General features: G+C 40.3%; 1 protein-coding gene across 1 annotated transcript; it reads right to left on the bottom strand.

Annotated features, from left to right (window-relative positions):
- Window positions 1-3,001: 3,001 nt before the first annotated feature.
- LOC117776535 (grainyhead-like protein 2 homolog) lies at window positions 3,002-17,590 on the bottom strand. The gene is made up of 15 exons (XM_034610520.1): window positions 17,333-17,590; window positions 16,664-16,850; window positions 16,130-16,567; window positions 15,996-16,027; window positions 13,563-13,845; window positions 13,318-13,429; window positions 10,241-10,335; window positions 6,725-6,883; window positions 6,538-6,595; window positions 6,153-6,292; window positions 5,957-5,994; window positions 5,105-5,190; window positions 4,921-5,006; window positions 4,708-4,772; window positions 3,002-3,847 (listed from the first exon to the last, which is right to left on the bottom strand). Exons 1-15 carry the CDS (start codon window positions 17,344-17,346, stop codon window positions 3,733-3,735), a joined length of 1,908 nt encoding a protein of 635 aa, XP_034466411.1. The 5' UTR covers window positions 17,347-17,590; the 3' UTR covers window positions 3,002-3,732.
- Between the last annotated feature and the right edge of the window lie 472 nt (window positions 17,591-18,062).

Here is an 18,062-nt window from a genome sequence, read left to right as displayed (position 1 = left end):
ATTGTCCATTGACCAGGGGTGCTAACAAATTTTCACTGTATTCTAGTGTGTAGTGAGTGTAATGAAGTACCTAAGATTTGTACAGTCTCTTTTTAATGCCTGGGTGGTTAATTTAGCCAGGGGTGGGGGGCAATCTTGGATTATGCATAGCAGCAACCAAATTTAACAGCCCTTTGCTACAGCCATGCTAGCAACTTTTTCGATGCTGCAAATGAATGAGCAGCTTTGAGCTGAATGCTAATGTCAATCAATCAATCAAATTGTATTTGTATAGCCCATATTCACAAATCACAATTTGTCTCATAGGGCTTTAACAGGGTGTGACACCCTCTGCCCTTAACCCTCAACAAGAGTAAGGAAAAACTACTAAAAAACCCTTTTAACAGGGTAAAAAGAAGTAGAAACCTCAGAGAGAGCCACATGTGAGGATCCCTCTCCCAGGACGGACAGAAGTGCAATAGATGTCAAGTGTAAAGGAGAACATCAAGATAAAGGTTTTAGCAGCATTGATAAGGGTAAACATTTTGAAGCATAACTGAAGGTCAGTGAATTGATGGATTATTGTCAGTAATGGTCGAGTATCTGAGGAGAAATATTATATATCAAGCAGTCTTGTTGTAATCATAGTCCATGGTCAGCAGCCAGCACGATCATGATCCACCATCAAGATCGGATGCCACTATAGTCCACAGTCATTGTCCACTGCCGCCATTAGGATCCATCATCAGCTGCCACCTTGATCGTGGTCCACCACCATTATCAGATGCCAACACGATACAGGATCCACCATTAAGATCCCGATCTCTGATTCGCGATCCACCATCATAATCCATGTCAGCTTGCTAACATGCAGGAAACATACCACCAATTCATTCGATTGCTATGGACACATCATTTTGCAAGAACAAATTAATGGGAATATCATAAGCTTTTTAGGTATTTGTCCAAAATCTAAAGTTCTGGATCAGATTCTAACCTGAGAATAGCACAAGACAAAAATAAAGTCTGAACCAACTTCTATTCTTCCAACAGTTTTTCACAAAAATGTCAACATCTGAAAATGAAAAGGAACTGGAGTTTGGAAGGTCTGGGACAATCAAAGCTTTCACATTATGAAAGGTGTCATTAATACATCTGTCATACTCATTGTTGCATTAGTGGTTATGTCAGGGGATCACCAAATTAATCATCCACTGGGGATCATAAACAAAAATCATACAAAAATACAATCCATTCAAAAGTTGTTGAGATGTCTGGACCAAAGTGGTGGATTGGCCAACGCTGCTGCCCCTACTGATCAGGTAGAAATGGCATTATCATCATCAGCTCTGATCGACCCAAACCATCCAAACCCTTCTTTAGATTCAGAGCCATTTTTCTCAGATGAAAACGTTGCTTTCAAAAGATAAGATCTCTGTGTTCTGTCACACTGATCTCATGACTTTGATCCTCCAATACAAGAAGGCACCGAGAGAAACAGTCTGTTCTACATCTTACTCTTTATAAGCTGCAGGCTCCAGTAAATATACTGAAGGTAAATGGAACATCAGGATGGGTCACACAAACACGAATGTGGATGTATTTATGCTGAACGCATCACGTCATGAACTTTTTCATGTTGTATGAGTTTGTGTTTTGGGACAGACTATGTCACTTTACCATATACACATTTCCAACATTGTCTGTAGTTGCCGTGCCCTTCTCAATTAATTTGGAAGATGACAAGACAAAGACTGGCTTTTAGGAATGTCACACATGGTGCTAATTGTAAGGAAAAGTACAAAATTGTGTTATATTTTTCAGCATTTCAGAACTAAATTTTACTGATACACACACAGCACCTGTTCCGTTTAAACCACTAACCCCCAAGATTTATGGGGCCTGGGCACAAAAAACGTATTTTTACTAATGGGGATTATATATATATATATATATAATTATTTAATTATAATTGGATACCAATATAACTGCACTATTACTGCATGTGTTTTTACTGGATTATGACTGATATATTTTCATGCCTCCACGCCAGCGACAGCCAATGGCTGGAAGCATCTTGGAGGTCAAGGTCACTGTGACAAATGCATCTGCTCAGAAGCACTTTAAGGGAGTTTCTTTAAATTTGGTGTAAATGTTCAATTTGACTCAAAGATGAACTGATTAGATCTTGGTGGTCTAAGGTTAAAGGTCAAAGTCAATGTGACCTAATGTTTTGGTGTATCAGGAACACTCATAGGGGCCTCCATCAGTGCTTTGATGACCTGAGTAGAAATTGGAGGTCAAAGATCAAGGTGACTCAATGAATCCTTTCAAATTTCGCACAAATGTTCTTTTAGATTCAGATAAACTGATTCGATTTGGATGGTCAAAGGTCACGGTGGCCTCACAGAACATGTTTGGGCTTTTTGAGTATATTTTATCTCTGCTTTTAGTGGATGTCTTCCAATTTGTATCAGTTGTCAATTGTACTCAAGGATTAACTGATTAGAGTTCAGTGGTCAAAGGTCAGAGTGACCTTGTGGAAGTCTGGAAAAAATGTATGTGGACTGAAACTCACAAACTTGGTAGAGGCATAGAACCTCAGTGCAGTATTTCTAGTTTATTTATAAAAGCCATTAATTACAACTTAAAAAGCCTTGATAGATGGCGTCTTATCAGACAACATTAGCTGCAAAGTTGAACTTAGATGCAGAATCTTTTTAATAAAACTGCAAATAATAGTTAGAAAATAAAGAAAAACAGGTGACTACATATAAAACTATTTATTGGCTCATATAAAATACAAGACAGTGCATGACACATGTGGAGGATGGAGAAGCTGTGGGTGGATCAGGTGGAAACAGGGACAGAGCAGTTAAGACTGAAGCGCTGATGTCTCACAGTCGCCTTGGACAAGGTTGTGTATATCTACAAAACTGATCTCATAAACATGACTGCAGCCTCTTCAGTGAGAGAAAAAGCAATGAACATAACACACAGTGGGAGCTAAACAATTTTACAGCATGCCTGATGTAATTTATGGACTGTGAGAGATCAGCATGTAATCGCAACCTGGGATAACCCTTGTTTCACTGGCAGCAAATGGACAGAAAACTAATCAACATATATAAAAATATAAACAAATGAATTACAAAGACGGACAACCAATAAAGATTATATTTCACTTTCAAGACAAGTTGAGAAATAATTATGAACATATAAAACAATTAGCTGTTACCTTAAACAGCTGACTTTCAGCAAATAACAAACCTGCTTGGGTCAAGTCATTAAAAAGCTTCCTGCTGCTGAAAGATGTGAGAGGAAGAAGAGCGGAGGAGACAAACAACAGCATCCCTGCTGTTAATTTAAAAACAACTGTCCTCTTCCTGTGAAACCACAGCAAATTGGCTGGATGGATGATTTATGGTGATCTCATCTCAGTCACAGACAGACAAGAAGTGTCAGGAAATGAAGCTAGTGAAAACGTGTGAAGCTTGGTATCCAGGAAAGATCAAAAGATTCTTCCCACCTAAAAACAGATCCATGAGTTTTTAATAGTCAGCCTGTCTTTTTATTGCAGGTTGTCGACGCGTACTCCAGCAGGTGAAGAGTACAGAAATGTTTGTTACCATGATGATAGCGCTGTCATCTAACACTGTTATCACTATTCACAATTATTACACATGGCATGGCTTCAGCCCACACTGATACCCTCTGTCTGACTGAAGAGTACAGAGCTGTGACAAACAACCGTCAGATCTCTGACAGAGTCACCCGCAAGGAGTCTGCTGAGCTCTCGATAGCCAGGGTGAAGGTGTCCTCGTTGGAATAATGTTGGATGATGTTGTCATCCATGTTCACTAGGACCCTGAGGAAGACAACACACACATTAACATCACTTGGTTGATTCTCAGAGTCAGTCAAATTGATAAGGTGACTCCAGGGATGACGCTGTCAGATATTCTGTTTGTATTTTTATATTAAAATCAAGAATATCGGCTGTGGCTAAGGAGGTAGAGCAGTCATCCAATACCCGTCTCCCCCATTATGCAGGAGAAACTGAACCATAGTATGACTCAAACTGGCCCTGATGGCTGTGCAAGCAGTGTGTTAGTGATAGAGAAAGTGTTGCACATGGATGCACTGTATGAATGTGTGTGTGAATAGCAAAACTGTAATGTGAAGTGCTTTGAGTGGTCATCATAACTAGAAAAGTGCTGTATAAATACAGACCAACTGGATGGATCGGCACCAAATTTCCACATTCATGGTTCTTAGATGATGTACCCTAGACATTTTGGTGATCCTTTGATTATTTTCTTGCGCCACCACTAGTTTGTGGCTTAAAATGAAATGTCTCAACAATGATTGACATTTGTAATCAGTTACCAGGGCATTACACAAATGAAAGTCCAAACCAAGGACCATGTCTCTGTTACATCGATCACACTCCATGCAGTAAGTTTTGGTTTAACATTGCGAACATTGTGTTTGAATGGATAAAATGAATAGCCAGTTTACTTTGTTAATTACGTTGCCCCTGTGATATCATCATGGTATTGCTACCAGAAACGTGAAAGTCCTCATCGTTCAAACATTATATCGTCAGAAACGATAACAAAGATGATGAACAAGATCATCTGCTTAGCATCAGCGTGTGAGCATTCATATTGTGAGCATGTTAGCAGCCTGTTAGTGTTTGTGTCCTTTCTGGGCAGTTTGACTCACCCTTTCTTGCTTTTTTGGTAAACTTTGGCCATCTTGTCAACAGGCAGTGCATATTTCTCTGAGATCTGTGAAGGAACAAAGTTGAACTATTTAATAAAATATATTAGTTTTCCAAGATAAGATAATCCTACAATAAACACAATAGATCTAATGTTTAGAACATGTTCTATGCTGCAGTTAAAACCTCATGACAGTACAACTCTTAATACTCACTGCCTCAATCAGTGCTTTGAGTGTTGGGGTGTGCAGCATTAAGGCATCAAACACTTCATCACACTCCTTCCTCACATACAGGAGGACTAATAGGGCATAGGGTAAACAAGACAAACAAATATTTATATGCAGTTATATCTTTTACTCAAATGCAACAAAAACATTGAGAACGCAAAAGACAAACCTTTCCTTCCATGGTCTACTCTGGACTTCTTAGGGGGACAGACAGCCTCCTCATCAACACAGGACATCCTCTTCACCACAACACTCCTGACATATGTACATAAACATACAGACACCATTTAAAGTCAAACTATGTCACGTTTGTTGAGCAGCATCATTAAGTGGATATAAATCTGGCTGATTGTGATCGTAATGGTGGATCCTTTATCGTGTTGGCATCTGATAGTGGTGGTGGACCACGATCGAGGTGGCAGCTGATGGTGGATCCTGATGGCAGCAGTGGATCATGATCGTGGTGGCTGCTGACCATGGACTATGATTACAACAAGACTGCTTGATATACAATATTTCTCCTCAGCTACTCGACCATTACTGACAATCCATCAATTAATTGACCTTCCATTATGCTACAAAGTGTTTATTCTAATCAATGCTGCAAATACCCTTATCTTGATGATGTTCTCCTTTACACTTGACATCCATTGCACTTCTGTCCGTCCTGGGAGTTTCTACTTCTTTTTACCCTGTTAAAAGGGTTTTTTAGTAGTTTTTCCTTACTCTTGTTGAGGGTTAAGGGCAGAGGATGTCACACCTTGTTAAAGCCCTATGAGACAAATTGTGATTTGTGAATATAGGCTATACAAATAAAATTTGATTGATTGATTGATTGATCGATAAAGATGGACGACATGACAGCTCCCCAAATTATCTTGATGGCCCCTGGACCTGTTACATTTTTCTTAAAGATGGTTTCTGTCATTTTTTGTCATTCTTATCACACTGATTTATGTGCAACACATGAACATTTAGAGAAAACCAGTTGTGTGTAAATAACAGCACTGATAATACTCACCCATCTCTGTCAACCTCCTCTGTGTTAAAAGCAAACACCTGCAAATAGCAGAAAAAAACATTATGAATCACACTGCACCAGAACAGTGTCTGTGTGTGTGTGTCTGTGTGTGTGTGTGTGTGTGTGTGTGTGTGTGTGTGTGTGTGTGTGTGTGTGTGTGTGTGTGTGTGTGTGAGAGAGACACAGAAAGGGTTACCTGCCCTGCTCTCTGCAGGTTTCCAAAGTGGATGTCAGGAATGAAGAGGACAGGCTGGGAGTCCAGGTCGGTCATGGCTTTGAACAGCGTGCAGTCAGTCCTCTTAATGTTAGAGGTTGGCCCCGAGCTGCCATTTTTCCCTAATACCCAGAGAGTGTGAATTCAGCAACTGTTGCCAGGCAACAAGTCCAAGTAAAGGCCCCATCAGGTTTGATTACACTGACTGTCCTCTCTATTCAATTTCATGATTTCCCAGAAAGTGCTTTACAACCTCATTTCGGCAAAATTCTAATCAAGCTGGGTGACTAATCATTGATAAACATAATGGAAATTAATATAATTTTATTATCTGGCAAATAAAGGAAGGAAAAACTTAATTTTTTACCTTTCACCCTCTTTCTGAGATGTTTCTTCTCCTCATCACGAAGCTTCCTCTCAGCACCCTGCAAAACAGCAGCAGGTTACAATGACATGAAGTGCAGAATGCTTACAAAGAGTAAAAGTAAAGAATTGAACCATTCTCTAATCATTGGCCCGACCAGGCAGTGGACTGTGCCGGCAGCCTTCCTCACCTTGTCACAGAAAACCTTGATCTCGGAGAAGGCCCTGTGGATGGGTCTGCTGCTGCAGCTGTTGTAGCTGTAGGTGTCGATCTGGATGATCAGAGGCATCCCCTTCACGCCCTTCTGCGAGGAGAAGTCTGTGCTCAGACAGTTCACAGAGATAAAGACCTGAGAAACAAACATAAGACAGAGGGCAGGCTTCATTTCTGGAGGAGTCTTTGACACAAGCAGTGGAAGAGATGTTTATCACAGTGATCATGCATTAGTGTTGGGAATCAATGCACCTCTCATATCTGCATGATTTTATGCATTGCAGTGTTGGCACACAATTGGCCTATTGGATAGTTGCATGAATGCATGAGTGGACACATGCTCCTAGTAAAGTGCACAGTAAGTTCATATGTAGCTTATAGCAATGAACACATGTCACATTAAATGTTTGTATAGGCCATATTCACAAATCACAATTTGCCTCATAGGGCTTAACAATCTGTATAAAGTGGGATATCCTCTGCCCTTAACACTCAACTAGAGTATGGAAAACTACCAAAAACAAAAAGCCTTTTAACATGGAGGAAAATAACAGAAACCTCTGAGTGGGTCACAAGTGAGGGATCCCTCTCACTGGATGGACAGAAGTGCAATCGATGTTGCGTGTAACAGAGCACATCAACAAAGTAACAATATATAAAACCCTCATGAGAAACGACAGTGTCAGCCATAAATTGAGAGGCATATCAATGTTTAAATAGTTTAAATAAACAATTAAACATAATGGAACATGAACATACATGAGATCATCTGTCTGGGTACATCTGACTATCTTATCTGAAACCTTAAATTACCTAACTAGTTGATCGGTCACAAGTAAAGAATAAAAAAGTGATGTCCGTCATTTATTCTTGTCTGAATGAGATGTGAAGTCAAACAGGGTGTATGGGCTGAGCTCTGATCTTCTCCCACTAGCAGATGGTGTATTACAGTTGATATTGAAAAGGTATCACTCTTTTTTCTAACAACTAAAACCAATTATTCACCTCTTATCAGCTGATGTATAATTGTATAACCTGTTGTTGTGAATCTTGACCTGACTCATAAAATGTGCAGTGACAAGTTAAAGGGTCATAGGGTCTTGAGTCACAACAGCAGCAGCCCCAGAATCAACACTCAGCCAAGACAACTCCACCACTTCTCAACACATTACTTATGGAAAATATTTCACATGCCAACAAACAAGCTTGAAATTTGGAAATATGGAAATATCGACTGAGAGGAAAGTGTAACATCGGCACTGAACCAACTGAATTGCCAGTTGTTTAATATTCTTCCTGACCTGATGAAGCAGAGTGGAGCTGCTTAGCAGTTGAATTTCAAAATCACAACCAAATATTGAACCACTTCAAACTGTAAAGTGTACACGTTGAACCAGATGTTCTCCGTTTTCCAGGGAAAACAACCCTTGAAATAAATTGACATAGCCCAAAGAACAACACAGGTTAAATATCTTTGAAAGATGTTAGACATGTATAAAAAATATTTTAACCATGTCAACACTAATTATCAATATATCATGATCATTTTAATGGATGAATTTGGAAACTTTTCACGAGCACCCTGGCAGTGGTCCACGGACCACCTTTTGACATATGGTTATTCTAACATATTAAATAACATTATGGAGAAGATTACCAATGAGGGATGACAAGGTTTTTTTTAAAGCCAAATCATGTAAACCAACATTAATCCTCCAGTTAAACAGGATCAACAGCCTGAGCAACAGGTCGGTGAAGACAGATAACGGTAGAGATTCCTCCCCGTGGCTCCACAGCGATTTTCCCACTATGCAAGCACCAACAGCATCGTGTTGGAACCTGCAGTGGAGAGGGCTGATCGCTGGGAAGGCCTGGAGCACAAACGAGCCTCCTACACACATCTGCAAATCCACACCTCCACAGACCCAAGCCATTTAAAAATCTCCACAAGTGGTAAACGCATTGCTGCAAGTGTGTGTGTGTGTGTGTGTGTGTGTGTGTGTGTGTGTGTGTGTGTTCACGAGTTCATGAGGGCAGAATAAAGTGGCTGTTTTTTGCTGTCCGCTCAACCAGGCACAAACAAAACAGAGAGGTCCTGCAGGAAGCGGCTCATCTCCCCTATCAATACATCTCACACTAATTTACAATGGGGGTGATGACTGTTGCCTGGCAACAGCAAAGCCATGCCAAAACAAATGATTGGGATAAAAACAACAATTTGATTCGGATTTAATAATAATGGAAACCGAAATGTCTCTGTGGCACAGAGAGAGGAGGGAAGTGATAGTGGAGACATGTGAGCCTGCATACTTCCTCACAATAACAGACGTGTTTACAGTGAGCCCTAGTCCTGTGTTAGTCAGTATGGCTAAGAGAGGCCTGATAAGGATCATCTTGAAATCTCTAATTTGGTACACTTAGACCAAATCATGCTAAAAAGGCTTTTATATTGAGCCATTGGCCGCTGATCATTTTCTTATCATTTTGTTTAGCATAAGTTTATATGTTTACAGCCTAACCTTAGAGTGTGAGCATGCAGCCACTTGTTAACAAGAAAGAGGCTAAGGCTAATGAGAATGTTTTACAGATATTGGTACACACATCTTGCAGGTATTGTAGTACTGGAAAACTTGATGAAAAGTCACTAATGTTCATCCTGAGGGGAATTTGAAGGTCTGTACTAAATTGTTTAGTAATGCAGAAACTAGATACAATTATTATTAAAATAAAAATTTAAAGTTGTCAACCATATAGAGGGTCAGTTGAAAAAATGCAATTGACTTACTAATGGGAAATGCTGGATGTGTTTTTTGGACTTGACCCCATGTTAGGGTCAATACTGACCAGTCTCTCTGTCTGACACTGCCACCAGCATGCTTCACCTCAGGGAGGCTATCAGCCAGGTGATGAACAGTACGTGGTGTTCACCAGACATATTTCTGTCCAAGGGGTTCAAATTTAGTTTAATCAGAGCTGAGAAAGTTTTCCATACATTCTCAGAGTTCTTTAACTCCACCATACAATGTGTGACAGATGAGGTGTCGCTTTGGTGCTCATCCATTCAGCATGTTCTTCCATCTCTGCTCTGATAGATTAACCGTTGGGTCCTTCTTGTCCTCATTTAGACTGGATGACCAACTCAAGAAAGAGTCCTGGCGTTTCCAAACTTCTTCAATTTCCCAATTATTATGATAATTGTGCTTCTGAGAAAGCTCAGAGCCTTAGAAATGATTTTATACCTCATAGCTTGCCGCTATTTTATCGCAAATTTCTACAGAGATCTCCTTGGACTTCATAGCTTGGGATGCACCTGACCATAATTTGGAGAGCCACAGCAAATAAGCAAGAGATAAATAAATAATATATTTCAGTTTTTGTTTTATACATTTAATAAAGTTTGTCACTTTGTCATTATGGGTTATCCAGTGAAGATTGAAAAACAGCTTTTTAATCACAGTACAATCTCACAATTCTTCTTTTGCTTGTTATTTACCTTGGCTTCTTCACTGACGTCCCACGTGAAAGAGACAGCATTGTAGGCAATTTCCTCCACATTCCCAATTGTACTGAAACTCTCCTTGTAGTCGGCTGCATGAGAAGTGAAGATCAGAGGAAACACTTTTGGGTTCAGGGAAGTTTGGTGTCAACCCTTATTATGACATGTCAGGACACAAGCAATGATAAAAACAATGTAAAAGTACTTCATTCAAAATCCCACTTTACTAAAAGTATACAGATATTGAAGCAAATATACTTCAATTATCAAAAATAATCATTTTGATTCTGCTGAGAATATACACTACCGTTCAAAAGTTTGGGGTCACTTAGAAATGTCCTTATTTTTCAAAGAAAAGCACTGTTTTTTTCAATGAAGATAACATTAAATTAATCAGAAATACACTCTATACATTGTTAATGTGGTAAATGACTATTCTAGGTGGAAACGTCTGGTTTTTAATGAAATATCTACATAGGTGTATAGAGGCCCATTTCCAGCAACTATCACTCCAGTGTTCTAATGGTACATTGTGTTTGCTAATCGCCTTAGAAGACTAATGGTTGATTAGAAAACCCTTGAAAACCCTTGTGCAATTATGTTAGCACAGCTGAAAACTGTTTTGCTGGTGAGAGAAGCTATAAAACTGGCCTTCCTTTGAGCTAGTTGAGTATCTGGAGCATCACATTTGTGGGTTCGATTATACTCTCAAAATGGCCAGAAAAAGAGAACTTTCATGTGAAACTCGCCAGTCTATTCTTGTTCTTAGAAATGAAGGCTATTCCATGTGAGAAATTGCGAAGAAACTGAAAATTTCCTACAACGGTGTGTACTACTCCCTTCAGAGAACAGCACAAATGGGCTGTAACCAGAGTAGAAAGAGAAGTGGGAGGCCCCGGTGCACAACTCAGCAAGAAGACAAGTATATTAGAGTCTCTAGTTTGAGAAATAGACGCCTCACAGGTCCTCAACTGGCAGCTTCTTTAAATGGTACCCGCAAAACGCCAGTGTCAACGTCTACAGTGAAGAGGCGACTCCGGGATGCTGGCCTTCTAGGCAGAGTGGCAAAGAAAAAGCCATATCTGAGACTGGCCAATAAAAAGAAAAGATTGATATGGGCAAAAGAACACAGACATTGGACAGAGGAAGATTGGAAAAAAGTGTTATGGACAGACGAATCAAAGTTTGAGGTGTTTGGATCACACAGAAGAACATTTGTGAGACGCAGAACAGGTGAAAAGATGCTGGAAGAGTGCCTGACGCCATCTGTCAAGCATGGTGGAGGTAATGTGATGGTCTGGGGCTGCTTTGGTGCTGGTAAAGTGGGAGATTTGTACAAGGTAAAAGGGATTTTAATAAGGAAGGCTATCATTCCATTTTGCAACGCCATGCCATACCCTGTGGACAGCGCTTGATTGGAGCCAATTTCCTCCTACAACAGGACAATGACCCAAAGCACACCTCCAAATTATGCAAGAACTATTTAGGGAAGAAGCAGGCAGCTGGTATGCTGTCTGTAATGGAGTGGCCAGCGCAGTCACCAGATCTCAACCCCATTGAGCTGTTGTGGGAGCAGCTTGACCGTATGGTACGCAAGAAGTGCCCATCAAGCCAATCCAACTTGTGGGAGGTGCTTCAGGAAGCGTGGGGTGAAATTTCTACAGATTACCTCAACAAATTAACAGCTAGAATGCCAAAGGTCTGCAATGCTGTAATTGCTGCAAATGGAGCATTCTTTGACGAAAGCAAAGTTTGAAGAACAAAATTAATATTTCAAATAAAAATCATTATTTCTAACCTTGTCAATGTCTTGACTATATTTTCTATTCATTTTGCAACTCATTTGATAAATAAAAGTGTGAGTTTTCATGGAAAACACGAACTTGTCTGGGTGACCCCAAACTTTTGAACGGTAGTGTATATGATTTTAATACTGCTTTATCAATGCAGTTTTACTGACTGTGAAAGTTTTCCATAATATAGTACTACATACAAATATAGTAGTACACACATACATCTATATTCATACAGGCTACTTTGGATACAGTTGGCTAGTTTAGTCCAAATTACTTTCCAAGAGAGGAATCTGATCTGTTTTTTTAAGTATCACAGGGTCAAAAAGGTCCATCTTTAGAATTGTATTGAATTCAATAAGCTTATAATTGATATGTGAGGAAACTATGGCTCTAACATGTATGTTGTGGTGCAGTATTTCCTTCCAAAATGTAGTGGGATGGAGGTGTAAAGTAGTATAAATTGGAAATACTGATTTCGGATAATAATCTGGCATTTTCTCACGGAATAACTATGCCAACAAATTGACAAATTTGCTAAGCTAGATACAGATTCCCATAATGCCCTTGCCATTTCCTCTCAACCTATGTTCATGTTGACATTAACTTGCCAGAGACAAAGTCACCAATGTGAAATCTGTGGTTCATTCCTTAGAGTTTGAAACCACAGGTTGAGGCCTGTCTCTTGCTGAGAGGACATGGCCTTCCTCCAGGCCCCAGCCTACTTCTCCAGTTAACATCTATGCAAATGCAGACCTACCGACTCCCTCGACACTGAGCTGGGAGGATTGAGTATTGACAGTTATTAAAATTATGTAGGGTTGCACTTCAGGATATGTGACAGGATTCTCACGCAGCCTTCCTGTGGAGTTTAGACCTGCATAGTCTCTTTTCACGCCTGGTTCTGTGCAGTTTAGGTGTCAAAATATCTATATCTGAGTAATCTATATCTGGGCGCATATTTAAGGTAAGTTTCTGCCTGTTTACATTTTGAGATTTGCCATTTTAATGACAGTCCTCGCCTCTCCAAGTGCAAATGTTACACCGAAACAAGTCCCTCTCACCAAAAACACGACTTTGCAGTGGCACTGAGGCTGCACCCTGAGCTTATCACCACCAAAGACAGAGATTTGTTTGAAGAAACTCAAAAAGGTTTTTTTTTCCTTTAGCAGAATGATAATGTCTGCAGCCAGACCGTTCTCCAGCAAAGACACAGTGCTGCAGAGATCTGACTATGGGAGACTATCCTGTCAATGACAAGCACAACAGCAATCATCTTACCAATGTCCAGGACCCTCTGTTTGGCAGTGTGCTGACGGGAGTGCCAGTATTTCCAATTCTTCAGCTGCTCGTCTCTGCACTTGTCTTCTCCAAAGACGACCATGATAACACTCTGCGGTGCAGGATAAAGGATCATTAGGCCAAAAATCTAAAAGAAATATAACATTTCTAAGCAGGACATGGTTTCATGCTAACCAACAAAAAGCTAACAGAAATATACTTCTACACTGTCTCCCCTCCCTCACCTGTACAATACTGTCCCACTGCAGCTCAGAGCCTCCCATGGTGCATTGCTCACTACTGCATGAGCTCCCATCAGGCCCCTGTGAGGGTGAAGGTCGACTCACCCGCACTTTGCCTCTGTGCTGACGTTGGGTTGAACTGAAGGCGGTCTCAGACAGCGTCAGAGCATAGAACTGTCCCCGGTTCAGGTAAGCCATGGGTCCCTCTCCCTGCCGCAGCGACATGCTGGCCTCCAGATTGTACTGGAAACTGTTGCTGTAAGAACACAAGCATGTGTGGAACCATCTGACAACCCCTCATTAAGATGCACATCTGGAACATCTCCACAGATAAAATAATAAATAAAATAATAATAATAATTGACATGAGTGCAAATAAAAATGGGAACAAACGGTATCACCTTTAATAAAAAATAAAAAGTACACCAATTCATTTTTAAGATTTAGCCCAAGTAACGTTCTATGTTTTTCTAATTATCAAACAACTTAAAACATCACTGATGTCAGCAACAATTACCAACCTGTTCAGACCCAGTATTAAGATCACCAGTGGACAGGGTAATGTTAGTCTGTTCACATCTGGCATTAAAGTGTGTGCTGTGAGTACCTAGATCAGATTTCACTTACCCACCCTATATGCAAATAATCATATCAGAAAAATGTATCAATGGCCACACAATCAAGCTGGTGGAATTGTTTTTTGGTAAAGCCTGGAACAGCTCATTAACATAACTAGAAATATTGCACTGCAGTTGGATACGTCCCCCAACCAGTGCCTTTACCATCTACATAAAAAAAAAGTCCAGATTCAAATAAAGGTCACTGTGACCTTTACCTTTGACATCTAATTAGTTCATGTTTAAATTCAAGTGACAACTGATCAATATAGAAACTTCCTCAAGGCGGTCTTGAGATATCACATTCAAGAGGCCAAAAACGTGTTTTGTGAGGCCACCGTGACCTTTGACTACCAAAATCGACTCAGTTAATCCGTGAGTCCAAAAGAATCTGAAGTGAACACATGTGCACAATTTGAGGTGTTCCTGAGATATCGCTTTCAAAAGGCAAAACACAGATACCAGTGACATTGATCTTTGACTACCAAATTCTAATCAAGTCATCCATGAGTTCAAGTAAATTTTGCCAGATGAAATGAAATTCCCTACAGGCCATGCTGATATCTCACATTCACAGGAACATGACATAGTCGTGACCTTGATCTTTGACCCCCAGGCACCCATATCCAGTCCAAGTGAATGTTTGCACCAAAATTAAGGAGATTCCCTCGAGAGCGGTGCAGTATATTTACGTACGGATAGACAATCCCAAAACATAATGTGTCCGGCCAGTGCGGAGGCCTGAAAAATTGCAAAACATCTACATGGACAGAGGTGATTGTTGCAGGGTATTCAGGGTCCTTATGGTGTACCAAAGTATTTTGAATGACACGAGTATGCTTTCATGATGGCTGTGTTGAACAGGAGGAGGTGGTTACATTTCAGATACGTCATTTCTATTCACAAAGAAATTATGTTATTTTAACCCAGTATGAGTTTACAGATTTGTCTGATGACAATGTTTGGGTGTGTGTCAGCGCAAGAGAGAAAGAGAGTGAGCAGATTCAGGAGGGAGTGAAATAATTAATGCTGTGTTAGAGCTACTATGAAGAAAGATTTTACCCATTTGAAAAAAATAGAAATCACTATGTGGCAGTCAGTGTAGATACTGATAATGTATGGGCACTGAGAAAAGTAAAAATATGTTTGATTCATGTCCATGTTCATGTTCATGTTCTATCCATGTCCATTATTAGTCCCCAAATGACTTCTTATTCTTATTCAATGTTTTAAAGCATAGGACAAGATGGTGAATATCCCTTTGACATTTAAAGGTCTTCCACATTAGTTTGATGATAAGTTGCCGACAACCAGCAGATGAAACTGTAGTGGGTCAGAGGATACCAGCTGACTGGACTGTCCATATGTGGCCCAAGAGGCAATTTGTAGTCACACAGTAAAAAGAATGTGGACATATGTTTCCTACACCACGTTCGAATGGCATCTGAGTGATCGGATCTCAGGACACATTTGGGGGCTTTGAGACCTGAACTAATCACTTGTGATTGGATCACGCAGGTCAAATGTTAATAACAAGTCTGACAGGGGTCTATGCATGAGTGTGCGAAATACACAGTGGCATTCTGGGGGGGTCCCCCCCTAGCCAGTGCTCCAGTGTTATGCGTAGAGGAAGGCAGAGGAAGCTGTATTTAACGCATTGTTGTTGTTTTTTTCTTTCCATGGGACTTGACAAAAACAGTGATTATAGAGGATTACCGTCTTATCTTTCAATACTTCTGTATCAGAGTATTCTGTGTGCCCACAAACAAAATGTTAATAATTTGGACTTCCAGTTTCTACATGTTGAATTTTAACTCACCCAGGTCCTGAGGAGGGACTTCTCTGGTACATCTGTAAAAGAAGAAGATATACATTGTGTTCCGAGAGGAAAACAGGAAACGACGACACATAAAGCAAAAAGTACAAATAATGTAAAGCAAGACATAATATCACCTCTCCTTCCACAGCTTCCTCATATGTGCTGTCTGGAGTGCTTCTCTGTTCATCTTTCAAGTATCCAGACAAGGACAAATCATAGCAGCTCTGTTTGTAAACCATCTCTCTCTGCTCTCCGGTCACTGCTGGATAGGAACCTCCACAGGAGGACTCTCCCATAGGCTTCTGTCCCTCTGTCTTGACCAGAGCAAAATATACCCCACCTTCACTTTTACCATCTCCTCCTCTAATGCCTCCTGTAAGGCCTGTAGAGTCGTACTTGGAGCCCTGGTGTTCTATAGTGGTGCTGTTGTTTAGAGAGAGGTTGACAGGCATGCATCTAAGAGCCTGAAGACGCTGATCTAGTATTTCCAAGTTACCACAGTTATTGGGCCCAAGAGCAGAGGGGTCTGTGGGTTTTACACAACTGGCTGCAAGTCTCCTCTCCCTAGGAACCTGACAAGGTTATAGCAGATACAAAAAAATAGGATCAGAAACAAATCATTATGCACTGTGTTGGTATTATTTTATGTAATGTAACACTTTTCTCACCTTGTAGTAGTCATAGAGTAATCCCAGAGCAGCTGCGCTGTCCTCGTCTCCATTGATGCTCATCATGGCCTTAGTGGCAGCAGACAGAGGGTTCTCCAGGTAGCCCCTCCACGCCTCATCATCACTGCTAAACACCCTGCCCGAGGTCGCTGACGCTTCGTTTGGTACCACCACCACCAGCCGTTTACTGAGAGGACAGCAGAACAAAGGGAAGAGACAATAAGACATGTTGTCACTACTTATTCTCCGAAGCCTCTTCTGCCAAGCCACCAAGTCTGCCCCAGGCTGTTTCTCACCAAACCTCCATCTAATTGTCTGCTACATGTGAAGTGTGTTTATTTAAGTTCACTGAATAACAACTGCTTGCATTTACCACATTTAAATAACAGAAAAATATAGTGAGTCAGTGCTGAAAGTGTCAAGCTACTGTTTCATGATCAAAATAAATAAGATCAATAAGTAAATATGTAATTTATAAGTTATTAGTCAGCACAGAAGAAACAAGCTCTCAGTCCCAGAAAGGCACAGTTTTTAATATGCAGAGTGAAGTCAAATCTTTAGTACCTGTAACATCACCATTATATTAATCAAGTAAACTCTGTTTCTGTGATGCATTTAGGGCATTTTATCTCTCACGGAACAACTGTTAGGTGAGTGTTTGTGTCTTACCTGTCCATGTCCATGCTGCCTCCCCACTCTCTGCTGTTGTCTGAGACTCGCTGGAGAAACTGGACTTTCTAGTTGGAGCAGGTGAGTTCGTGTGGGACACTGACGAAACAGGGCCCACAAGAGGCGGGTCGTATTTAACGTCTCAATTCAAACAGCCAATGAAATCATTCAATGAAATCATTGCGCAACTAAACATAGTCGAGCACCATGGATGAATGTGTTGTGTAGAAAGTTGTTAAATTAAAGAGAAGGGAACAACGGAACCGGAAGAAGCGGCGCAAACAACAAAACAAAAGTGTCCTTGCTGATTGGTTTAATGTTCCTACACAGGTGGCACAGACAGGAGGAGGCGTGACCTGTTTTTCTTTTTCATTGACGTATACACACGTATACATCCTCCTGATCACATCGTTGTCATTTTGTGATAATGACTCATATCAAATACGAAAGAAAAAGTAAAAAAAGGAATAGAAATACAAACAAAAATGTATAAGGGAGATGATAACATCAATTTATGGTGTATTTTGTACGTTATCAGATTTTGTACCCCTCAGATTTCCCCCCAAATCTGAGGGGTTATAGTAACATTTTATGTTTATTGTTATTGTTGAAACAAATTCATGTAGATGTTGTAATTTAATACAAAATAGGCAAATATTAGGGGTGTTCTGAAGCACTCAGATTTGTAATGTTCATAAACAAAACCATAACTTTTAGTACTGGTATTAAT

Source organism: Hippoglossus hippoglossus, chromosome 16 (genome assembly GCF_009819705.1).
Source record: "Hippoglossus hippoglossus isolate fHipHip1 chromosome 16, fHipHip1.pri, whole genome shotgun sequence".
Classification (NCBI taxonomy): Eukaryota; Metazoa; Chordata; class Actinopteri; order Pleuronectiformes; family Pleuronectidae; genus Hippoglossus; species Hippoglossus hippoglossus.
The sequence above is the reverse complement of the archived record's forward strand: the minus strand, read 5'-3'. Positions and strand labels throughout refer to the sequence as shown.